The sequence below is a fragment of the Parus major genome, chromosome 4 (genome assembly GCF_001522545.3).
Source record: "Parus major isolate Abel chromosome 4, Parus_major1.1, whole genome shotgun sequence".
Taxonomy (NCBI): domain Eukaryota; kingdom Metazoa; phylum Chordata; class Aves; order Passeriformes; family Paridae; genus Parus; species Parus major.
In genome coordinates this window covers 36,817,066-36,844,028 of record NC_031771.1, presented here as the reverse complement: position 1 = coordinate 36,844,028, position 26,963 = coordinate 36,817,066, and the positions used below count along the sequence as shown (strand labels likewise).

Here is a 26,963-nt window from a genome sequence, read left to right as displayed (position 1 = left end):
ACAGAGGAAAGTGGGCAGTGGCAATCAGGGTACATAATGTAACAAAACTGAACAGGTTAATGTCATTCATCTTGGTAGCTGCTTACAGGGTGCAAATATCAAATACATGAAAGGCACAGGCAGCATTTACTCTGTTTCTCATGCTACAAGAAACACATGCAGAAAGTACAGAGGAGCAGGCTCAAACCGAAGTTCTGCACAATGCACAATCATAGCTGGACCTCACTGCCACTGCATTTTGTTGAGGTCCAAATCATAACTGCTTTCAAAAACTGATTTGACAAAAATTGCAAAGAAAAGATTCACCGTGACAGTAAATATGATAGTCCAGATACAACCATTTTCCTATAGGAGTTTGTGCACACACTTCAAACTGGACCTTATTAGAAAGTATTCTTAAAACTTTCTTACTACAGAGAATATTGTGAGCATCATAACTCATATGCAAAAATATCCTTGAAGTCCCTTCAGTGTATTCTCACTTAATAAACATATAGTTATTGAACCCTTTCATAAAGGATCACTAGTTTTGCCTAACTTTTTTTGCTTGTATTGAATTATAGTCAAGTCAACATTTCTTAGACTTACATGAATCCCATTTCTGGCAAATAATATGTGGTCAAAACTGAATTTTACTAACAATGGAAAGCTAACTTAGCTGAGAGACTAAGTTTAAATTCAACAACAGAATTCAACAGAATGAGAAGGTTGGAAGAGACCACCAAACTCAAGTCCAACCCATCCTCTAACACCACAACTAGACTATGAGACCGAGTGTCACTTGAGTTCTATCTTGAGTAAGAAAGAAGTCAGAGTAAGTCTCAACTTTTGATTAAAAACACAGTCCTAATTATCTTCATCTGCCCTAGTTTTTCAACAGCAGCCTGCACATCATTATTGACTTTCTTCAGACTGGTGGTCAACAGATTGTACTTTACCTGGAAGCCAGTAAAAAGTGGACTACTGGAGAGACCCGTCCTGTTTAACATCGGCATTAATGATTTGGAAAAGGCATCAGATTTGCATGTGACACCATGTTGGGTGGGAACAACCAACACAGTCAAGACATGAACACCATTCAGATGGACCTGGCCTGCAGGAAAAGCCCAACAGGAACCTTCAGAGGCTCAGCATCAAGAAATGCAAAGTCCTGCATCCAGGAAGCAACTGCCCCTTTACAGCAACAGAGGCTGGGAATGACTGAGGAGCAGCTCTTGGGCCCTGGTGGGCAGTGATCTGTCAGTGAACCAGAGCCCTGGCTGCAGAGAAGGCCAACAGCCTATCCTATCAGCAAGAGTGTGGCCAATAGATCAAGGAAAGCAATTACCTCCTCTATTCTGCACTCACTACACTGCATCTCAATTAATGCACCCAGTTCTGATCTTCTACGCCAAGAAAAAAAAAAAAAAATCAACAAACCTAACTGGTGCAAGTCCAGGGGAAAGCCATCAGGATGCTTGGGAGATGAAGCACCCAAGCACCAAGCTAAAGTGAAGAGACCGAGGGACGGAGGGGTGTTCAGCCTGGAGAAGACATAGCAGCAGCCTGCCCCTAGCTACAAGGAAGTTTTTGAGATGACTGTCAGGCTCTTTTCAAGGGTTAACATGGTAGAAGGATGAAAGAGAACAGACATGAGTTGAAACAAGTTTAAGTTGAATATGATGAGAAAAATTCATCATGAGGATAGGCATGTGGTTGGACAAACTAAATGGAGTAGTTGTATGAGAGTAACTGATCTCACAGCTGACCATGTGTTTTGCATATAACTTTTAAATCTTTGCTATTGCCACACTTCCAAACCATATGCACACATATAAATAGTTGTGTGCTCACTCCCACATTGCCTTTGTTTCTTGGAGCTTAACACTTCAACATTGTGTAACTTGAGTAGAGAAAAGTATTTTTTGCACCATCCTAATGCCACACCAAATTCTGCAGTTCCATAACAATTTAAGTTGATCTAACCCGGCTGTCAGAGTCCTGCTTTTCCTCCATGATGCATGTTCATACCTCTTCTCTGGCATGCATGTGACTCCGTAATATGTCAGTTCAAAGAAAAAATTAGGAGGAGAAATCGAATTTTTAATTTTTTTTTACCAGTTTATCTGCCCAATCAGTTCACTACCAGTAAAAATGCCAATACAAGAAAAAGGGCAGAACCATTTTCAGTCCAAATTCAGATTGGTGTGAATTGGTCATGAACAACATTTTGTAAAAGATACTGAAACCCTGGTTATTGGAACTGCTTGGAGTGCTGGAACTTACATGATTCCACCTCCTCCTTCCCCTTATGATTTAGCTATTAGAACAAGACAGATAGGACTAAGCAAGCAAAATTGGAGAAATGCTTACCTGCTTTGTAATGTTTTCATGTGGTGAAAATTAGGGGGTTGATTTTGGTAGGTGGAGGGTTTTTTGGACTAACAATGAATCTTAACTGGTTGATGTTGGATTATGAAATGCAAATGCTTGAGCACAGGAAAATTTCTGTTTATTCTAATACCTTGATCTACTTGCTACTTGAATTTCAAATTAGAATAATGTAAATCAGTTAATTGCCCAATTCTGAGAAGGATACAAAACTTCACAGAGCAAACCAAGGAAATTTCTACACTGAAGTCAAAGGCAGCCTTGCCTTGGACAAGACTAGAAGCAAACTTAGTATGTGATTAATACTTTCGTCATGTTTGCCAAAACAAAATCAAAAAAATATTTCATCCTTCTCTGAGATCCTTTACCTTAGGCATTTTGACTTTTTTTTTTTTTTTTTTAAGTCCAAACTGGTTCCTTAATGAGGCACTCATAAGGAGAGAGTTTAAAAATAATTGCTAATGACACAAAAACTACACTGCTGTCTCAAATACTGAGCAGAGGCACTTTCATAGAAAAACAACACCTAAGCATAAACAATTGATTTAATGGTAATCTCCTACACTGAACACTTCTTTTGTAGTGTAAGAGGCAAGCTGCCATATAAGCAACGCTTCAATAAATTCAGCTGAACTAGGAAGTTGCAATTTTACAGACTTCTGGAATTTCTTAGACACAGTATTTTCAAATGAATACTTCATAAAAATCACTTTCAGTATTTTGTTGGATGTAAAGTTTTTATACAGTTTGAGTAATGAAAAAACCTCAGCATTAACTCATACAGTGGAAATACAGTAACTCCTTGCCAAGATAACCATTACATCTCCATTTGCCATTTATTATTCTTTTAAACTGAATAGAGAAGATTGCTCTTAAGAGATAGTCCAGATACAAATCTCTACTATCCAATTACTTATGTAGTCTCTTTCAATTTCTCAATGGAAGGCTCTTACTATCTCTCATAAATCAACCTACATCAGATGCTTTTGTGAAAAATCTTTAACATAAATATTAATGCTTTGAGCTACTATTTTTCCTGCAATTCTACATAATATCCTTAGGTTCCTTTAGGAAATTACTTCATGTATCATTCAAGCTTTTAAAATAAAATGTATCTTCTTGGAGGCTAGACTTCTGACTCTCATCCTATAAACATCAGTCATCTAAAACAATTTCCAGAAGTACTGCAAAGTTTAAAAGTAGGCACACTGTAATTAAATAGGAGTCAAACTTCTGATCTGTTGAAAATACCATTAGGTATCTGCATTTCAATGCTTTTCAATATGCTATGTACAGAAAACAAATACAAGGAAAATTAACATTCAGTCAGAAAGTGTGTGAGCATGGAGCTTAATTAACAAGAGGACAGATTTCCAAACTCATAACAGTCCATGCGATTCTTTTCTAGCTTATCTGCAGGCACTCAGCATGACTACAGTTCTAATTTATAAAGTGGTTAGGGAAGGTTAGGGAAGAAAGAGGACTTTCTTCCTACTGATTATACAAAGACCAGCAAAAATCTGTTTTCTGAGTTTTAGGGTTTTAGACTCCAGGAATTCTCTAGTAAATTTAAGAGAAGAAGTTGGAATTTCCTGATCTGGCAGATATTACCTAGGGTAGGGAAGTATAATTCTCAAAAGAGCTTTCAAATGTGGGCTTGGAATTTTGCTGGACAGAATAATGATGGATTTAAATCAGCCATAAAAAGAAAGATCTGATCTTCCATCAAGCTCTTGAAAAGGTAGAAGTTAAGCATCAGCACTACATGCTTGCTTAAAGAAAACCCCATTCTTTTAAATTTGGTTCAAAATATTTTTAACCCACTTACAAGTCAATCAAATCATGCTTTGAGTTGTCGGCATAACAAGCATCTCTTTCTGTGCCATGCTATGAAGAACAAAACTTTTGTAGGTAAAAACAGTAAGGAAGCATGGCAGAGTCTGTAATAAAATAAGGCATTTGCATTTCTTCTTAAATGCAATCTGCATAGCTCTTCACTGACTTTTTCAGTATATGGTAGGTAATTCATTATCTCCCAGCCTAACTTCTGTGTTTCACCAGTTTTTCCCCCTGAAGAAATAGTGGGAAAACTCTGCTTCTGAGAAAGTCAAGGCAAAAGAGTCCAAGTCCTGTCTTTTCTGCTGACTTCGCTGCTTTGTGCCACAGATAAAAAAAGGTTTTAATTTTGCCCGTCACCATATTGCTTTCTCTATATTAAAGTCACTGTACTTCTATCATTTGCATTAAACAGATTTTAACAAGGTCTCTGGCCTGGTCTACAAAAACTTACATAAACAGCAACAAGAACTAGAGACTTCTACCAAATGGTACCAGAGCATTCTCCAGGTACCAAGGGAGAGAAGTGATCATTTTTTAACATTACAATATCTCAGTAATTATTAGCATTTCTGCATCTACACATACAAGACATTCTGTCTCAGAAGGATTGCTGCTTTCAATAATCCGTCCATACCAGCAGACATCTTTTATTTGGAATCCTAATAAATACAAAAAAAGCTCACCCAAACCCAAACACCACCATATATAACTTCCGATAATGAAATCAATATTCCTGGTCAAAAGTCTGCTGAAGAAATGCATGGTCTTGTGCAACAGAGACCAAGAGAGTTTGCAAAGTAACTAGCCTTATCTCCTTGTTTTTCCATGCCTGGATTATTCTTCCTGTTGTCCCTCTAAAGCCAGCTCCTGGGAGATATACAAGGAAGCAGCAGTGCTTGGTGACCCTCACTGGCAGCCAAAGAATTAGTCTGGTTGATGGAGCATGGCAATCCACTGTGCCAGCTGAAAAAAGCAGGCTATGGCATTTTTTGATTCTTTCACTGCCTTTGGGAAGACAGAATCTCTTCCTTTCACAAACCTGACTGGGAAGCTTAATTGATGTCCAAAGGGCTTTTACTGTACTAACATTTCCTATGCTTAAGCTATAACTGAAGTCTTTAAAAATGGCCCAAATACTTCTGAATGGCTGTAACTGAGAGTGTGCTGCAGAATGGATAACTGCAGGGACAGGGGGGACACAGGCAAGAAGATTCATGTGGTGTGCTGCTCCTGTGATACACAGACTAGGCATATGGATGCTAAATGCGAGCAGCAAGCAGGGAGCACAGTGCCTGTGGAAAAGCAGGCCGCATAATTTTTTCAGTCTTACCTGAGAAAGTGGCCTGGGAAATCATAAGGAGGAATTAAAACAATCCTCAGAGATAGAAGACAGCCTTGCAGGTGCCGTTTGTCAGTTTCTTGTTTTCTTGCAAGAGAAGGTCGAGGGGTGGTGAACCCCACTGACCAATGATGGTGATGTGTTAGTTTACTAACCATAAGAGTTTTACCTTTCTGGACTTTCACGTATCAGTCTATAAAAAAGATCTGAGGTAATAAACCTTGGGAGCTCTCCTGTTCAACGCACAAGAGAGTCCGTGTCATTCTTCTCGCCATTCCCAATAGAGCGACACCAGGCAGAAAGGCTGCCGAGTCCATCTGTCAGAAGAGCAAAGTGGGACAGAATATTTTTTGCAGAGCATGATTTTCAGTCACTAGGTGCAGAATGAGGCAGAGAGGGATCAGGGAAATTCCTCAGCCAAGGTTAGGGAAGATGTTTGGAGCCTGCAAACTCCCCACTAGAGACAATACAAAGACTTAATACCCCAGCCCTGACCTTTATGTCTTTGTTTCCTTCTGTTTTGCTGTTGTGGCCCAAAAAAAAGCAGAACTAACAAGAATCATACAGTGCAAATCACGCTCCTTCTGCCAGTCACTACCAGTCTTAGTAGTGTTGTTAAGCTGCCAACAAGCTAAAATGTATTGTGGATTTCAGAGCATTGAAAAACGTTGCATTCACCCGCTTCTATCACCCATACCTACCTTTTATTTATTCCGTCCTATTCACACAGTGATGTGTTCTAACAGGCTAAGACCCACTCTTTTCATCACTCCTATCTTCTGCTTACTCAATCAAGCTATTTTCTGAATGTAAAGAGAAAAGATCAGACACTAGGAAAGGAGGGCACTCAGGACATGGCAGCTGAAGCTGGGAACTGCGGGTGATAAAAATCTGGAGGAATTTACATAGATCACAGACAGTCCTTGATTGGTTAAATGTTTCTAGTGAGAGGCACACCTCTCAATACTATCTAGGGCACTATGATTACATTCCACAGGAATTCTGAGCTTCGTTTCTTTGCACTTATTTGTCTGCATTTCCCCCCTCAAGTTTTTCAACCTGATCCATTTTCAAAACTGAAAACTGGATTTTCCTGTTGCCTTGGGTTATGGCAGCTCAAGAAACAGAACTGGGATGCTCAGGTACCTCTTCCATCTCATTCATTAAGGGAAGGTACTTTTCAATAGCACCAAGCCATTCCAAGTCAGGAAACAGATTGGAATCTGACTTTTTTTCACATTCCTGACCATTGCACTGGCTAACAAGCAATAAGATATTCCCAAGTTTTACACTCCCAAAAGAGCCTCTGACACAATTTTTTCATTAAAATGGAATAATGGAATGTTTTATACAGATTTATCAACACTACAACTTCTGAAAAAATAAAAAGGAATGTTTATTTAAATTTTTTAACCAACTTCAACTGTCAGTTTGTCTTCCGACATCCATTTTTTTCCTTTTTCTCTTGCCTGGCTTATTAGTGACAGTTCAATGAAATGTGCATATAGCACACTACTGCCTTCTTGATATTTTCAATGAACTACTAAAGTTTTGCTTTCGCACACCACAGTTATGGATATCACTTGGAGCGATCCCTATAACAAATATATCTCCTATAAATTAAACAGTTTCCAGTCCATCAGCAGCTATTAGTATAATAATTATTCATTACATAATTTATTACTTTAACTGAAAGAATAATCAAAATAAGCAGCAACTATCATTTGCTAAAGAAGCATTTCTGTAAATCTAAGCTTGAAATGACATTTTTTTTAAAACACAAAACAAATTAAAGATAGAATTATTATTCTTCTGAAAATTGCAAGAACTTAAGATACAAAACAAACCATGTAGTACAAAAAATATTAGAAAATGCTAGGATCATCAAGAACCCCACGTAATTTAAAGGCAACTTCAAGATAGCCCTCAATCAAACCAAATATGTAGCCAGCAGACCAATTCTTTCAAGTATTCATCCACAGGTAGTAATTTAAAAAACAATCACAGTGGTGAATAAAAGCTGTTATGATCTGTGTAGTGCAGCAAGGTGCCATTCAGGAGAGTTGTTTTCAATCATCCATCTCTCAAAGTGCCTTCCGTAACAAACTTTAAAATGCTGTCTTTTCCAAAGTCACATTTGAAGGAATAAGGAAAAAAAAAAATGCAACAAGGTGTTTCTAGTACATTTAGTAGGAAATTTAACATTATGCTTCAAATTATGTAGCCAACACAGAGGTATCTTTAATAAGCCAATCATTAGATGTAATAAATATTTTCGTCATCAAATTCCAAAATTCAACTTATTATAAGTACACAGTAACTCCAGGGTGTGAGAGATCTACATTGATATCAAACAAAGCAGAGTTAGCTTTTAAAGTGACAAATTTAATTTCTATAGTTTTCTTGTAGAATTGATAGCTACAGCAAATTGAAGCTTTAAATCTTTGTAGACACTACTGAAGTGAAGAGTGCTTGAGTTACTTCCATTACGCTGCTAAACAGACCTTAAAACCTCCAACCACCCTCATAATTCCCATTCCAATACAGAACATTTTAGTCTCCTTGTCCCACAGCTCCTTGATCGTGTAATTTGTCCTTCAAAGGCACAGGTGTTTGGGATTAAGGACTTCATGTTGGGTAGGGTAAGAAGTACTTTGCTTGCATTTAAACAGACTACATCAACCCTTCACCTTGCCAAAAGTAGTATCTTTTTCCAAAACATGGTGTCTAGTTATTAGATGATCTAACACTATTAAAGCCATGTTTACCTATATATGCCTGGTAAAAAATGAAGGGAAGGAACATCTGGAGGTTGTCTGGGCCAATACTGCCCAGTGCAGGACAATTCTGAAACCAGACCAGGGGGCTCTGAGTCAGGTCCACAGGCATTCAGGGCATGACTATTCTACCTATTCTAGTATTTGCCCACAAATCCCAGGCTACACTGCCATTTTTATTTGTGATGCAGCAAATAATTGCACAATTCCATTTGCAAAAATTTTTAAAGCTTTTCTGGGATGCAGATTATATATTGGCCCATCAGTTTCAATAAAATGAATAGTATTAATTCTATTTCCATGTTAAACTCTGGTTTCTGTTGAAAAAAAAAATTCATCAGTTGCCTGCTGTTACTTTAACATGTGTATGGAAGACCAAAGTCAGTACTCACATGGTACACATTCTATACTTTATTTATCCTTAGTCTCCATGACGTGCAGGGATTGTGTTCAGGTGATCAAACTTTTCAAAATAATAATAACTTTTATAAAAAAGGTAAACTGACTTTTCATTGATGCAGAAGTACTATCAGCTTTTGTTGTGCTATGATCTTTAATGGGATATTTTTCATCTTTGTTCTTGCTGCTTTCAAACCCTTCTACTTTGATGTACAACAAATTTGCACAAACAGATCTGTAGTATGACTGAAAAGGGGTGTCAAACAGAGGCAACACATGGAAAGGGAATTGCCTTCAGCCTTTACTAGCAAAAAATTTTATTCACAAATTAAAAACTTCAGTCTAGTGCTAGTCTCAGTTCTCTTTTATAAATTCATCATACTACACAAACGAGCATCAGCTAAATACTGCCCCACGAACCACTTTATTGTCTGAAAGAAATATATAGATGTTTTCACATGAAAATCAAAGAGATCTCAAGCAAACAGGTAGAACTGAAACACAGTTATGCACTAATGCGTTTCTCTGAAACAGACCACCAAACATTGATTTTGTAAAATTTTGTGCTTACTTCTTTTTATTTAAAAAATAATTAAAAATAAAGACTGCTATTCATCATACAGACTCTTGGCCCACCCTCCTGCCTTCCAACTTAATATCTGATTTCTATTACTGGGTATTTTCTTAGAACATTTCTACAGCAGATCCAAAGGTCTTAACACTAAAGGAAAACTTTTGTCCCTACATTGCCTCACTTGGACCTTGATGAGTTTGTACACAGCAATAGGAAGCTTATTTATACTCCTGGCTTAGCTCAGAATTCTATGACTTCAGTGTAAACATTCTTGAAAAGACAAAACATCACACAGTATAGGAATGGCCACATTGAAAGATTTTACCATCCCAATATTCCTTTTTTCAAGCGATGATTCACAGCCAAAGGAGATATCTCAAAAAGAGATATTCCAATAAGAAATAAAGAGGCAACGCTCTTTGGGTATATCTCAACTGGGAAAAGTGTGGTTTCAGAGTCCTTCCAACTTCCTGGGCTGCTGGACCCTACAATGAAGTGAAACTTGCTAAAATACTGCTCCTATCTCTCAATGCTGACTTCTGGATCAGCTGGTCCAAGAGGGACCTACAACCTGTTATGGTCAGGACTACAGTTCAGGTGGCCATTGGACTAGATTTCCAGGGTATGTGCTTATACTTCTGTTTAGATGCAACCATTAAGTCAGCACCCTTTAAGCTTCTTGCCCATCAAAATTTTTTACAAGTAGTGAATGTTTAAAGGTAAGCACTAAGTTACTATGTAATCAAAATACCCATCAGGACATCACCACCATCAAGGCCACATGAAACTTTCATGGTATCTGAATGTTACTGTGTTCATCATCAGTGCAATATCAGCTTTAAACACCTCTGCAAGTCTTAAACAGATGGGTACTTACCACACCTAAGTAAAAATAGGGCATTCAAAGTTTAATACTGGCCATTTAAAAAAAACTTCAAATATAGTATTACAAAATAGCTATTTATGAGAGCTTATTCTCAAAAGATCTGTTAGAAACTTATTACCTTAATAAGCAATGACCTACAACCTCATTAAGTTCTGCCACAAGAAGGGTTCTTTAAATACTGTCATCCCTCAACATCAGACACCTGCAGTGAAAGTGTTTCAAGAACTTCCGGCAGCTGGATGACGCTGCTTAACTAACTAGGACACCAGCCAAATTCAGAATAAAGTAAAAAGTAATTAAATTGATTAAATGATTAATCATAAGTGTTGATTATGGGAACATTACTTCAGGGCATTTTTTGAGTTTGTTTGGTTGTTGCTGTTTCTTTTATAAAATACTCTTCATACATTTTTTTTAAATGTGATACCAAGTTTCCAAGTAGCCACACTAGGCACCACAACTTTGACCACAAAGAAGATACATTACAATTTTTCACCAAAACCAGGCTGGGAAAGAAAAAAAAAAAAAAAAAAAAAAAAAAGGACATGAAATATCGAATCTAGGAGGTTCTAAGGCTTTTGCTTTAAAAATCCCTAACTGTTCTACATTTGTCCTCCAAGCTCATTTTCTTGCCAAAATCTTGCCTGGAAAAATAAAGTTTTGATGTCTTTCATGCATAAGCCAACAGGCCAGCCAGGTCCTGAATGCAAATCAGCAACCTGCTACAGCACAGAAGCCTGTGGCTCATTTTACATCACTCTAAGCAAGTGAGCCAGAGCAACAACCACATAAGCAAACAAGAACAAAAGCAACAACGAAACACCAAAATCCATAACACAACAATAATTTCTTTTACTATCACCAATTCATTCTCCTTCTAGACCATAGCATCATTAATTTACCTAACAACTGCTTAACCAACAATCCCTTAGCAAACTTCAAACTTTAGTTTGAACCAACTTTCTCTCCAAGAGTAGATATAAAATGGTATCAAATGACAGCCTAGGGATTATCAATAACAGAGACAAAAAAAAAAAAAAACCAAACCAGAAAGCCAGGAAAGAATATGCAGAGTTCAGAAACTTGAGCAAAACGTCTGTTTACTGTGTACTAAATAATACTGCACAGTCAGCCTTACTTGCTGCAGTAGTAAACCACTGACCAGCCTAGCCTAAAAGGCTTACAGTATTTGTGTACTTTCCTGCATCCTATAATATCTCTCGTCATTTAAACACTATTTCAGGAATGTCCTGTAGAGGCTTCAGATGATTATTCACATCCATGGCATTCTACTACTCATTAGAATGACTGTAAATGTGTTAGCAGTTCATTTCAAACACTGCAATACTCACAACATGACAGAAAGAGGCCACGTCTCAATTCCTTGTCAGATTGCTGCCTTGAATTGCATTCTCTTATGTATTCCCATTTACTCCTCAATGCTTAGGCCAAATATATTTTAAATATTTTATACTTCCATCCCAAATGATCATGCTGTAGACCACTAAAGCACCACCTCAGCCTGCCACCTCTGCATAAAACATAGCTGCAAACTGCAAAAGAATGCAGGAAATATGAAAAACTTTGACAATTGATATTTCTGAGGTTTCTCCACATGTCTACATTTCAAAACAATTACTTAATCCATAAATTAAAGGGTACACTGTAACTTACTTCAGAAGGGTGACATTCAAGTCAGACCTTCAGAGATCACATCACCTGAGGACTATCCCGTTTTCTTAATCTTACTCCAACCCTATGGACATTCCAATGTCAGTTTGTCACTGTTCCTTCTGGAATGTAATACTAAATAGTTTTGTGCCTTAAACTCCTAACTTAACTTACTTCGTAAATCTTCCTGAGAGAAGTCCATAGCACTCCAAACTAGAACTCATTTCCACTGTATAATTCCATTCAAACTAAAAAAGGGGACTACATGTAAGTCTGCACTTCGCACTACAGGTCTCAAGCAACAAAGGACCCAAAATACCGTTTGGGTCAGATCCTGCATGCAAAAGAATTTTCCATTACTGGGAATGAAACTAAAATAAACCTCAGAAAAAAAATACAGTCACAAGTAACATTTTCAAGGTCATAATTTAGAATTTATCACAAATTACTGTACAAGATGAGAGCACTAACAGAAGGAACTGAAAAAGACCCGATTTTTATTTTCTGAAATATGTACCTACACCAAACATATATTGTACAGGTCTTGGGAATAGGAGGATCAGATTTGGACGGACAGTGGGCTTAGGTACACATGGGAGTACATTTCCAAGAGTACACAAAACCATTATCAAGTCTCATAGAGCCCTTAGGCAGACCCGGACCTCTGTCACAGTTTTAACAATAAATTAAGAACACAAGTAATGTGTTAATATATTCCTACTGAGAAAATGCTTCCTATATGAAATTTGAGCTCCTAAACTTCTGAAGTCTCCCGAGTGTCTCAGGGAAGAGTATTTTTGCCAGCTCTCTTCAAAAATAATTAAAAAATAAAAGCAGATTGTTTCATGCTCTACCAAGAAACAATGTATACCAAGATACCTCAAGCTGGGTATTCACAGTGCAAACCAGTAAACAAAATGTCTTAAAATTTAAATTACATCCCAAGTAACAACACACATATGACAACAGAAGTACACTTGAGTGGTGGATAATCTATGAAACAAAAATGTCACTTAGGTCACATGGAAACTTGGTATCACTAGCACATCTTACGAACCTTCCAAAGACTACATCGAAGTCAAAGTAGCTTCATAAGCAGTAGTGATCACAAATTATTTCACAGAAGCAAAGTCCATTAGGTATCACTACATGTCCTACTTTTCCTATTGCCTTCCCTAAAAGAAGAACATCCAACTATTCCCTCTCTAGTTCATCTCCCAGCTGTTTCAGCCTTCCTGCAATATAAATCTTTCTCCACTGACAAATGGTCACTGCTGGGTACTTTGTGCAATAGAAGCCAAAACCAGCAACCCCCTTGGTCTGCAAGAGTCAGGCTACAGTCAGAATGGTTCAGGAACATGAGTCAAACCACAGGATGACACTGTAATCTCTTGCTAAACAAGAGCATTTTGAAAATACAGTTAGTTGGCTAATAACAGCATTTAAAAAATCTACCACATAAATCTGAATCACATCTCTGAGGCAAACTGGATTTTACAGTTAACCCTGATTTGTGCAGGATTATTTCTAAGAGGAATTAAAAGTTTTCCCAGAGACATTTTGTTTACATTGATGAGGAGGCAAAAAGTTTAGATCTCTACAGACATTTTTTGCATAATCAAGAAAATGTGCATTAAGAATGAAGAGACTAGGTTTTGAATAAGAGTACTCCTTGTAGATCAGGTCAGCATGGCCTCTCATGACACAGACATTTCTGGACTACACTGCAGTTTAACCATTGACAGTACTAGACAAAGAAAAAAAACCCATCCATTGTGTCTCCATAAAGGATAAATAAATGTCTTTCCCTGACAATTTTCTGCAGTCCATCACAGCGAGTAAAGTTAAAATGCCCATGTTTCTGGCCAAAGAGGGTCATACCTTCTCTTTTGGAAGCATAAAGAGAACGATATAGCAAATACCCTGCCCAGAAATGTCCTAGGGAGTGACAGGCAGAAAAGACCAGAATTGTTCCTCCACAGTGTGATCCCAATAAAAAGACTGCCATGCAGCTATATGAGAGGGGACACCTGTGCTTTGGTCAAACCCATCTTTACAAGATGCTACTAAGACATACGCCTGCCACTTAGCTAAAAGGCAGGCGACATTCATCATGCATTTGGGCATATTTTCTGCCATATGGTATGATGTGCCTGTACACAACTTGCAGACTATCAAAAGTTCATCTGCCATATGATTAAAAACAGCCCCATTCCCAGGCAGACATTCCTAGCTCCATGAGGGAGGTAAGCTCTTAAGAGAGAAGGGCCAGGCATTGAATCAGAGTAAGAATTCTTCACCAGTCAGATCTGTAAGCCTTAAAATAAGCTTATCTGGACAAGACTACAGTTTAGCACTTGAAACTACTTTAAAAAGGTGTGTAAAGTACTATTCCCTCATTAACAACAGGAACAAGTTGCTAATATAAAAAGTGTGTCCTCACAGAGTTTAGTTAAAATATAGATTCTCCTAGATCCTTCCCCCGAAGGGAAAGTCAAAAAATACCAGTATTTCTAGACACTGAAAGCAGATCAATCAGCATATTATGGAAGGCATTCCAGTAGGCTGTTTTCTTCTGTTTGTTTTTCAAATAAAGATTGAAGTTTTATTTTGTAAACTGACAAAAATAGCACAGACATATCAAAGCAAGTCCAACTCAAAATACTGTATTGCACACAGCAAGAATATACATAAGTTCAAGTTTGCTGTCCCAAGATAATGTGCCTTTACATACACACACAACTATTTTGAATACAATATGTATTCAGAGTTGATGAGATAAAGTTCCTTTTCTTCATGTACAAACAGTATCCAAGTTCAAAGGACAGCATCTGATCTTGTTCTATAAGATGCAAATGATTGTTTCAGTTGACAGAATAAACTGACAGACTGCCCCTAGTCCGCAAGTCCTAACAAACAAAAAAATTCCAGAAGCAAATTAGCTTTTGAAAAGTATGCTTAAACAAAGGGGGAAAGGAATCTCTCCCCCAAGAAGTTCTTTTAAAAACAAGAGTCAGAGATTGACCTCATCAGGTAGGAACTTCACCATCATTAACAGATTTGAACAGAAAAATCTGCTGGGAAGAAAATATTTATGAATACCCAATATGTGCTATTAAAAACCCCAAAACTTACATCCACAATGCAAATCCCTTCAAATTACTGAAGAAACACAAAATGAAAACCATAACACTACTGTATAACTCCCCTTTTCAATCACTAGCTACTCCTTCCAAATGAAGGACAAGTCGAGTTGTCCATACAGATGATGACCTCAAATGCATGAAAAAAATGGCTCAAACAATAAGACATAAAAAAATCTTGAATTACACCATCATTCTGGTGAGACACTTTGCACCACAGTATAAAACACATTTTATGAATAATTAGGAACAAAATGCACCAAAGTCAAAGAATTTCTTATCTACTTTCATAAACAGTAGAAATTAGCTATTCATAAACATATTGTCAACAGCAGCACATTTCCAAAAAACAGCTTCTCATTCTGCAACCATGCAATGACAATTTCTCTCAACACAAGCTGCACAGCAACAAACATTTAAAAGGTCAGCAAAAAAAATCTGCAACATCATAAAGGTTTCTTGGTGACAGAAAACATTTAGAATCAGGACATCTGTGACACTTTTCCTACTGGCTCACCCAGCAAAGATGAACACAAAGGCACAAGAAAACAATGGAGACACCCCACAACAGAAATGGACACCTAAGACAATAGTTCCATGGCAACTAGGATTAATTTTCATCTTGATTTCTACAGCACCATCCTACCCTTTTACTCCCAGCTCTGGACTTGCCTCCTGGCTCTCACTAGCATTAGTACCCAGTCAGCGACACAACACGCTGATTCTGCTGGAAAACAACCCTAGAAACAATGGGGTTCATTTCAGCCAAATCGTCTCCTGGGCTCAGTTTTGGTGGCAGAAAGTGGATATGTAAGCAGAACCATGCCAGTCTTAACTCAGTAGGCTGCATTCATCTCCTGGAATACTTTTCTACTTCCCTTCCAGGTAGCTAAAATTCGTAAGAACTTAAACACAGCAGCATAACTGTTGTGGGGTCTTAGCATCACTTCTATTCATGCCTTTCTAAAGGTGTTTCACAATGGAAATATTACTGTATGTAAATATTTGTTTGTCCATTTTCAATCTTTTCCATTACTTCCAGGAGTACTAAGTCCAGTTTTCACTCACCTGTGTGATGTATAAATTGTTAAGTCACAGATACCTATAACACTTTTTTAGCTAAAAAGAAGAAGGTAGCAAGAAAACAAAAGAAAAGCCTTTTCACAAAATTTAACATTTCTCTTGATGTTACAAACATAAGTAAGTGAAGTAGAGAAATCCTCTTATCCTATTAGAATAACCTTAATATTGTGTTCAAATTACAGAATTTGAACCAAACAGTTGAAGACTGGTTATTTAACTGGAAAAAAATTTAAGAACTCCTAATGCAATCTGTACAGATCTCTAAAGTTATAAATAATTTTTCATATTTGATCTATATATAGACTCTATTTTCCTTCACATATTCAACTTCTCATTAAGTATTATGTTGTGTGTGACAGCTATTGTAACACTACTTTATAAGTCAAGATAGGTTTTAATCAAAATAGCTCTAGTAGGCAAGCACTACAGACACAGGTCTGGATAAACCACAGCCTGTAGCACTTGTCCCACTTCACAGAGCAGGTCACAGCTCTTGGCTGTGACCAGCAGCACATACTTTGCACACATAAGCAAATACTCCACAGCATTTCCTGACTTGTTAGCTTCACATGCTCCAAGATGAAAGACACAGTACAGCTCTATCACACCCAGAGAAATAAAGAATAAAAGCGTTATCTCAGAGTTATCATAGCCATTTTCACTAATGCTAAAATCAACAACACACAGCCCCGTGCAAATGACAGACTAGTTAAAGAACTCACATACACAATCAGTTTGTATTTTAACACTGTCTGATGCTACCACAGCTATAGTAGCACTGCAATATTAGAATTCTGCTTTACACTGCGTAAACAAATGAAGATGTCAGAACTTCAGACACAGCTAGTCTCTCACTGCATGTTCAGTACTTGCATCATGGGTTTTATTTTGAATAAATATAGATCAATTAAGTAAGAGCGGTCCTCAACCTGTCACTGAAATTAGAATGAGATACTAGACACTTTCTCAGGGAGCATGCACATTCCTGAGCAGACAAGGAGGCAGGAATAAATTACCTGTAATTGGGATAAAAACCAGCAAATGATACTACAGGATGAAACGGGGAAGAAAAAGATATTTGGGGAAAAAAATCCTTGCCCTATGTCACTACAGTATTATTGCAAGCTGTACACCTTGGAGTGCCATCAAAGGATGCTCTTTTCAAAACAGCAAGTTGACCATTGCTTTTTAAGGCTCAAATGTCATAAAGTAAGTTGAAACAGTCATTTAGCAGCTCCACAGCATCAAAAACAAAAGCCTCACTCCCTCCTCAGTTACTAGCTAGCAAGGGAAGGAAAGACAGAAAAAGAAATGGTGTGAGAAACCAGTGATGGTTTTCCATTAAATTAATTCTTAGAAAGCAGCAGCCCAAACAAAGGCCTTTATCAGGTACTTGCTGTAGCAGTAACTGATCTGTGTTGAGGTTAGCACTTAAATCAGAATTAAGATCAATCCCTTACAAACTGTAATAACTAACACTTATTATTTTATTAATCTGTCACAGCACAGCTTTCTTACATGCATGAAATAATCAATCTAAATATATTTTCAAGTCTCTGATGATGCCTCTCACCATGTTACTTCATTTCTGCTTGCCTCTTATTTGCTACCTTTAATGAGCCCAGTGTCTTATATGAGTCCTATTTCTATTGTGACTGAAAGTCTTTTACCATGCACCTCTGAGCTACAGCAATGTCCAGAAAAGAGACAGGATGAAAGTGCCCTTGCTTAAATAACTTCAACTTCAGTATCTTCAGTCCTCACCATCTCTGCTGTTCACAAGACAAGAGAAAGCAAGTTCCAGTGAGAAAGTAAGGAATAAACTGCCCTTCTTTTCTATGGAAAAAGAGCAAACAACGTTTAATTGCTGAAACATAGAAAATTTTCTAATTCAGACAAATCTAGCACAAGTTACAGAATCCCATGCTAAAAACTGTAGTGTTTTCAGATCCCCAAAAGATGAAAGCAGTTTTCCCCTCCACAAAGGTGAAAGCAATGGAAACTGCATTCCCTACTCATAAAGCAAACTCTTTCACAATCTCTTAACTTGTAAAGTTCTGTGGTTTTCTGCACGTCCAATGCTTCTTAAGCACTTTCTTAGTTATACAGTTAGCAAGTACTCTCAAAACATTTTAGCAGAAGTATACTATAAACTATTTCAAATGTACAAGTGTATTTTCAAAAGATTTTAGTCCTCAGTGGAAAGCAAAGTGAGAACAGAAAGGATAGTTTTGTTTTCACAGCATCTCATTCCTTACCACTGACAGGAGTGGGACAAGAGTGCAGATTAAGATTTAAATGAAGATCACTCACAGCTTCAGAATTTGTGATGCAGAACTCATTTTAAGCAAGCTATAAAAAAAACACCTGTTTTGAGTCAATGGTGATCAGCAGTGTGCATTGGACTAGAAACCAAGATATGAGAAGCCCTGAACTCATGGTAAGAAAACCAAGCATCATCCAACTGCTGAAAAAAACACGTTACTGAGATTCCTATATCTTATTTCACTCCTCCTTGGTGCTTGGTTCCACTCAGGAATATCACAAACACGAGGCCTACTTAAAATGTGTTGATGACAGAAAAAAAAGAAAAATTTTCCTTCTCAAATTCCTGTCCCACCTCAAGCCCCTATTAATTATCAGAAAAAAAAAAAAAAACCAAAGCAATACTTTACAATAAGTCAGTATTCCAAGTACTTGAATGAGTTTCAGGGGAACTTCAAATAAAAGTATGCACTCCTCTAACCCTTTTCTCCCCCTTTCATCTGCTTCATCCTCTTCAGTCCATAGTTGTCTTTTAATATTTTCATCAAGCAGTAGTAAGATAAAATCGATACTTTGGGCTATTTTCCTGCTTACAATAAGCCAGTTCCAGAAGAACTGTCATGACCAGCAAGTTCTCAGCTTGCTGTAGCTTGAGGGCATCATGAACAAAGACATCACATCTATATATTTAGTAACTGAAAATGTTGCTACAACTCTCACATTCTCGCCTTTATGTCTCTCTGTCTGTCTGAATTATAGATTTTAAAGTGGCCTCTCTTTTGGGCCACTTCAGAACAGAACAGTAAGTGTTTGGAGAGAAAAATCACTGGTGAACAGTGCAAAACATTAAAAACTCCTGAGCTTCCACAGCCCTCCTAAAACACAAGCTAAGTCACTACTGCCCTTGGAAGTGTGAGATTCTCTAACATCAGTGGGATTATTCAGATACATAAAGTGGGAAAAACTGAAAACTGAGTCCCAAGCTTGAAGCTGATGTAAGTTTTTTTCCTATGGCTGTACACAAGCAGTAACAAATACATGTTCTAGAAATGAACATGACAAAAAATATTTAAAAACACAACAAATTTCAAAGCGCTTTCAAATATGGCATTTTCAACAGTAATGTAATCATCCAGGGAATGCAATGCAACAATGGCAGAAGGAATACTGTTGATAAAAACTTATCTATTTTACACTTGCTTTACCAATGAAACATTTTAGAAACCTGTGCATGATAATATTCCACAGGTATAGTATGAAAATTTTATGATCTCTATGAGAGAAAATAATTGGGGGAAAAAAAAGTCCTAAAGTATCACCAAACAAGGCAACATGTTTTCATTCATTCTTTAGAATCCATTATATTCATTTTGACAATTTAATATAAGTTTTAGAAATAGCATTAATCCAGATTTTATTGTATTGACAAACTTGGAAAGCCACTTTTCAACTTTTCTGATAGCAAGGCCAAATAATGTCCTGTATGGTTTCCAAGTGTATATTGTCTATTCATGGAAAATAAAACTAAATCTAAAGTAAAATCATCAAAAGACTTTCATTAATTTCTTATTAGCTTTTCCAAAATAGGCCACCAATATAAATACAGACTACAGAGATATTGTAAATACAAATATTGCAAGTTGCACATCAAATGGGCTTGTCAGTCTCTCATCTGTGCAGGCAATTCAGCTTCACAGCTGAGCCATGTACACTAAAGCATGGATTCTCTTAAGTACCTAGGGCAAAATCCCTTTTTGTTTGTTTTGCATGACTGACACAGGTTAACAATTATTTCAAACACTACTCTTCTGAAAAAGGTCTTTATAATCTGTTATGAGAGCTAAGGAAGTAAAGTCTCAGGACTTGGTTTCCCTTTCACCTGTAAGGTATCCCTAATAGGATGGCAAACACACAAGAGTTATGTCACTGTCTACTCTGTTAATGAGAGTGAAGACTCAAATTTTACCATCAAATATGAAGTCTTGAACTCTTTAGCAATACAGAATATCTTAAATTAAATTAGTAGTATACTTATTGAGGCAGTATTACAAGTACATTCCATATCACATTTTACTTTACCTCAATCATACTATCTTCTATTCTGCTTTGGAAACACACATTCAAGGTCTAAAACTAAACAAAACTTCATATCCACTATTTCTACAGACAACAAAGACAGAAGTTTTATCTTGCCTGCATTTAAAAAAAAACAACACCCAAGAATGCCAGGTGTAACAAATAACATTGCCCTGTGTAAATTATCACCTCACTAATATTTATAAGTTAATTAACATGTTGTGAAGTACGGATTAATTTAAGCATGAAGTTTGCCACTACTGGAATTTGCTGTTATAGCAAGTAAGACTGAGCAGCAGGCCTTACATAGCACATGATGCACGTCAAAACTTCCCTCTGCAACTTGCAGCCAGCAAGCTTCGTCACGACCACCTTTTCAAAGTTCACCTGAGAAATATACACCAAGGCCTTCATTTATAATTCATTGCTCCTTGTTTCATAAATTTATAATGTCTTTTAAAAGTTGGGGTGTTTTTTTTTTTTAATAATAAGATTGCACAGCTTTCAATTGCAACATCGTATTTCATAATATGCACAAAGTTTTGAGGTTTAATTACTTTGCAGCACCACTGCGGACAAAAGATACGTTTTGCACTATTTGTGCGCCTGTGTTCCAGCTATTAAAAACAGTCATTTGAAGCCGACGCACAGAGCCAGCATCAGTGTCCCGCCGGCAGAGCTGCGCCGGGGACTCCGGGACGAGCAGCCTCGGCGCAGGGTGCTCATCAAGCTCTTCCACGCGAGTTTTATAGAACGCAGCCCCGGCAGGGCTCAGCAAACACGCCTGACTCCGGCTGGAGGAGCTGAGCGGATTTGGGCTCGCTGAGGCCTAGCGAGCACACGAGGCCTCCGGCTGCCCCGGCTCCTTCCCCGGCAGCCCCGCACACGGCTCCGGGGGAGCGGGGCACACGGGAGGGCCCGACGCCCGGGATGCTCCGCCAGCCAGGACGGGGGAAGCGGCCTCGCTCGGCAACGCCCTGGGGAGAGGGAGGGCGAGGAGCCAGCGCTTCTGGTTTGAGAGGGACTCGCAAACTTCGGTACCTGTCGGGAGCTCCCCAAATGCCAGCAACCCCCGGCCGCTCCGGGAGGAACTCTAGAGGCTTCTCCCTCCCCGCCCCAACACCAACTCACGCCACCGGCTTAGAAACAAGTCGGTGTTTATCGGTGCCGGTGGGAGTGAGGGCACGGTGTGCCCGGCTGTAAGCAGGGGCTTCTCCTGCCCCCCCCGCTCCCCGGCCCGGGAGGGGACCCTTCGGCGCCCCCCGCCCGTCCCTCCGCGCCCGGGCTGCCCCGGCGGGGCCGCTCCGACCCCACCGCCCGCCCGGGCCTCGCCGCCTCCCTGCCCGCGCACCACCTGTCCCGGGGGTCGATCCAGCTGGTCTGCTTGGAGTTGTGGTCGATGTAGAAGATTTTGCCGTCGTAATCCCGCGCCTCCTCCCAGCCATCGGGTAAGGGAAGCTGCCCATTCCCCGCTTTCCTAGGCATGGTCGGGCGGCGGGAGTGGCTGCTCCATAGGGACAGAAAGAAAGACGGGAAGCGGGAAAAGCCCCGACCCGGGCCGGGGAAGGGGCCGGGAGCGGGGGCTCGCGGAAGCCCAGGGAAGCCCTCTGCAGCGGCCGGGGCTCAGTGCCCCATACCCGGGCTGCCGGCGGGTCAGGGCTGCCGGCGGAGCCCAGCTGCCGTCTGGGCGCGGGGAGCCCGGCTGAGCCCCGGGCGGCCCCGGCCGCCGCTCATTAGCATGAGATTAGCATCCATCTCATCTGCATGCACATTCCTCCCGCCGCATTCCTCAGGGTTAACCCTGGCCGCGCTGCCCGCCGGGCTGGGCCGGGCAGGCCCCGGCCGCGGATCCCTCACGGAAGCGGCCGGCGGGGCAGCGCGTAGGGCAGGACGGCGGGCTGGAGCGGGAGGAAAGCTGCGAGAGGCGCCCGCCTGCTTCCATCGAGCTTTGCCCGGGGGCTCGGCCGGGGCAGGGGCAGGAGACAGCCCCCTGCGGGGGACGGGCGCTCCGGCCGCGTCCCCGCAGCCTGTCAGGGCTGGGAGCCCCGCGGTCATCGCCGCCCGCGGGGGACAGCAGCGCCAAGCATGACGGACACCGCCGCGTCCTGCTCTTTGTCCGCCAGCTTGCCGCGGCCCTGCATCGGATGGCGCAGGAGACTTTGTCGCGGGGCATGTCCTGGCCCTGGGAACGCGGGGAACGTGCCCCGGGAAGAGGCAGCTGTGCCACTGCCTCCATGCCCTGAGTCGGGGCGGTGCCGAGTTCTCTCCCCCAGTCGTTCAGGTCCCGCTAATCTCTCTTCACACCCTTGTGAACTCTCGCTGAAGTCCAGTAAGGTTCAAGGGATCCTAAAAAGGACCTTGATATTTAAAATACTTGGGTTCAAAATTTAAATACAAATGGGAACCCCTCTTTAACCATGGAACTACCTAAACTTAGTGACTTTAGCTTTGTTTTTGTGTGTTTGTTGGTTTGGGTTTTTTTAGCAGAACCACCAGTGAAGAGTATGCGTTCACCATAGGTGCCCTGGACTTTTGTGGCCTGAAAAGCAAGCAGCTAAGTCACATTAAGTATAGACACCAGGTGTGAGTTACTGAGTGTTTATCTCTCATTTGCCATAGGAGAAGAGTACCCCAGGCTGGTTACCATGGTATAGGTGATAGAAGGTAACTTAATGAGCTCTATTAATTTGCATGTGTATCTGATTCCCAAGATCTGGCACCAGAAGCAGAGCATCAATGGGGGAATATGACTCTTTAGCAGCTAGGACTCCTAGGTAACTCAAGTCCCTGTTTCCTAGAATGTTTTATTTCATTTAATTTAAAGTTACTGGCTTTAAGTAACAAGATTTTCCTGGGAGAAGTCTCAAACCCAGAGCTGTGTTTTTGGTTTGGGTTTTTGGTTTTTATTTTTTGGGGGTTTTTTGTGTCTGTTTACCTTCTCCATTATAGCTTTCTAGTATTTAGCTCTGTGAATTATTCTTGTGGGGCAATTTACACTTATTAAGTACTGGACTTGTTCTGTCCATAACAAGTTTTTGGATTCCACTTCAGACGCCACATATCTGACAAGCATTGAAGTAACTAATTTACAGCTATCTAAGTCCTACTGTTGGGTCTGCTCCTAAATAGAAAAATGTACCAGCAAGATATTATTTTAATTTAGCTAATTGCCTGTCTGGTACAGATAAGATCTGTATTATTTTAATCATTCTACTTATTCTGCAACCTTGTTTCCAAATGACCCATATGCCTCCCTCCTCCAGACTCTTGAAGATTTTGACATCTGTTGTATTAAGGTAATGTGCAGTGAAATTACATACATGAAATAAGGTCGTGGTAGTTAACAATGGAGAAAAACTGAGTTGTCCTGACTTCTGAATATCCATAAGAATAGAGTCGCTTAGGGAATGCACCAGGATCATTGCCTATTAACGAGACAGATGCATTTATTTTCATTGAGAATATTGTTTCAATGAGCTGATTAATTTGTAAAGGCCAGTTTTCTTGTCTATCATTAAGAAGAAAAAAAAAAATTCCCACTTTTACTAAGCATTTAGTTTCTGTCCTTTTAAACAGTCTACTCATTTTTAAAATTTGTTTATAGGGTTTCCCCACAGTGAGAAATTACATGTAACAGTTATGGGACAGGATAAACTGAATTTCTTTTACCATTTTAAAGTTCAGTTTGCATTATCAGTAAAACATTTTGTTATGTAAGTTGATAAAAATCTGTAGAAGAGATACTCTTCTTTCTGGAACCAGCTGCCAGTTACTTATCTTTGGCATTAACCAGGAGCTTTTATAACCATATAGCCTTTTTCATCTTGGAAAAAGCAGGCTTTTTATACAGCAGCACTCCTGTAGTTCTAGTCTTTAAATAATTCACACGAAATAAAGAATAAAATTAGAATATCTGTAATACCAAGACAAAACTGGAACATCATTTGTGTCAATACTTCCTTTGAAGGTAGTCATGACACTTGAGGGAATATTCAGTTCCTGTCACCACCAAGGCAGCCAGACCCGCATCTTTGATTATTGGTCAGATGAGATCCACGTGGATGTGGATCTGAATTATAACCATTGTCATTGTTACAACCATCTTTACCAATGTAATACTTCTCATTAGAAGGCATCAATATTTTAATTTGCATGCATAAATGGAAATTTTAATTCTTAAATTTTGGAAATAAATACACTGAAGTAACTGCATAATCGTTTACTTTTTATCTATATGCTTGTGTGTTTATATACAGATGTGCTTACACTGAAGTATAAACTGCTGCATGGTGTTAGGCTCTCCCCTTCCTCTCTCTATTTTCCATTGTCTGAGTACTTCATTGTGTTTTCATCCATAGTTAGAGTCTACAGTCCAGAATGCCAGTTTAGGACTACTTAGGCATGACAGTATTTGAAGTCAGATGGACAAAAAGTAGGTGTAATATGTGTAAAAAGACCTTTGATATTGCCAGTGAGTATGTACAGCTTCTTGAAAGTATTTTTTTCAAGTATACCTCCTGCATTTCAACTGATAACCTGCCTAGCATGTTGTGCTGACATTGTCAGCTGACAGCATACCACAGATTGTTTGGCTTAATTGCATAAGACAGCATAGTTCAGAAGATGTAAGCATGCTTTATTCAAAACACAGACAGTTTCATATGAAGTAGGTGTCCAAAAGCATGGAACAGTGTAGCTATGGCATGATTTAAGTATCTATCAGAAAGTATGATAAACAACAAGAGGTAATCAATGCAAAGGAGCTAATCATTCCTATCTTGCTTTGCATATGCATGTTTAACAGGCCTGGAGAAATTCCCACAGTAAGTAGTGCAAAGTTAAAAAATTGAGCTAAAGGGAATTAGAATCATAACTATTTTGTGTCAGCTAGAAGAAAAAATGTGAAAATACAGAACACAGGTATGGAAATGGCTGTATCCGAAAAGGAGGTCTTCAAAGGCCTATACTTGTATCCTGTCATGTAACAAGAAAAATACCCACTCCAGTCTTTGCTAATACAGTTAATCTTCTGATACTTTCTGCTTGCTTCTTCTTTCATAATAAATCTGTTCCTGGGACTGACCATGATCAAAAAAACCTGTGTTTGTACCTTGTCCTTCCCTAGGAGACTTAATTTGATGATCCACTGGAATGTCATCCCCGATGAAATGTACAGCTGTTACAGCTCTAACTTGTACTATCCACAAGTGGCTCTGAAACAGGAGCTGCAGCAATCTCCCTGAAAATTTCCATAGTTCAGCTTTCACAGCTGGCACACAGAACTGACTACAGAATGAATTATGAGGTATGGTAACAGAATTAATTTCTAGGAGCATCTGACAAAAATATTTAAAAATATATATTGGTTATGTTGGGGTTTTTTGAACACTTAAACAACCAAATATGTACAATGAGTCTGACTTGTCACATGTAGCTACTGTAAAACTCTAAAAAGTAATCAGTATTTTCAGCATTATAAATATTTGTTTATTTAACAACAGCGAATTTTATCTGACAGCTATGTTTTCGAAGAAAAAAGCGCACACCAAAAAATTCTCCCATATGCAGTGAGATTTTCAGTTTTAACGAGTGTTTAAAAAGTCCTGCACAGAAAAACTGTGTATATGCATGAGGGAGGAAAGGAGGAGGAGTGCTGCTTTTACTGTTGTCAGCTTCTGATGCATGTATACATCTGAGAGTAAAAGATCTTTGAATAATACTGTTTCTAGTTGAATTTGTGATGAAGCTCTGCAGAATCCATGGAGCCAGATAATGTTTATGCTCATCCAGCTTTTCTTGTTATTCCAAAGCCTGCTCTCTCCACTTACATCCAATTGAACAGCTTGCTGCTTAGACAGTTCTACAAAGATTTCCCAGAGTATCAGTGAAAAAAGACTATACCAGGTTCTGCTTCAAATTAATATATACTAGTTTGTTGGGTTTTTGCCCGGAATTTTGACCCCTTCTTTTTTCCTTTCAGACATGCATAGGATAAAGTACTGAGCAATTACATGTTTTGAATCAAGACATACTCTGAACCTGAAAGTAAGTGCAGAGAATGGTTTTAAATTAGTGCTTGTCCGATTAAAAGTTTAGAGTAGAAAATGAAAAGTTTAGAATGGAAATGATGTGATACAAGGTTTGCCTCAAAGTTAGCTATGGAAATGTGAGTAACGTTTTCATGGTAAAATTCTCAAACTCACACCAAGCCACTTATTAAACTAACTTTAGCATTCAGTTCTGTTAAGTCTGATTCATACTGCTGAAGTTTTTGTGGAAAAAGAAGATGGAGAATTTTGGTTGTTCCAAAACCCCTAGGACTGATGAGGTCCAAAATAGTGTCTGATGCATATTTCCAAACAATTCTTGATGCAGTCTTGGTTTTAAATCCCCCATAGTAACAGTCTCACTCTATCTTTTTTTGTATTTCTGATACTTGTACACACATTTAGGTTTCTATGTTTCATCACGTCTATGGAATTACACTGTGCATTCACTGCTGCCTAATGGCTTTGGAAAACCACAAAGCATGTCTAGTTAG

At 39.1% G+C, this 26,963-nt stretch overlaps 1 protein-coding gene and 1 long non-coding RNA gene across 4 annotated transcripts in view; one reads left to right on the top strand and one right to left on the bottom strand.

Moving 5' to 3' along the window:
- The window catches only part of WWC2 (WW and C2 domain containing 2), a 95,050-nt gene extending 72,892 nt beyond the window's left edge, over nt 1-22,158 (bottom strand). The window contains exon 1 of one of the 3 annotated variants that reach the window (XM_015624431.3): nt 21,777-22,158. In XM_015624431.3, the coding sequence (XP_015479917.1) occupies nt 21,777-21,907 (131 nt within the window). In that variant the 5' untranslated portion in view covers nt 21,908-22,158. Of the gene's footprint in view, nt 1-20,728; nt 20,783-21,776 lie in introns of those variants that run through there. The other 2 variants (XM_015624429.3, XM_015624432.3) reach the window with 2 other exon arrangements.
- On the top strand, nt 21,787-26,702 carry LOC107203066. Its single transcript, XR_004496828.1, has 3 exons — nt 21,787-21,870; nt 25,548-25,727; nt 26,403-26,702. It is a non-coding gene; the product is annotated as an uncharacterized LOC107203066 (long non-coding RNA).
- The last annotated feature ends 261 nt before the right edge of the window (nt 26,703-26,963 follow it).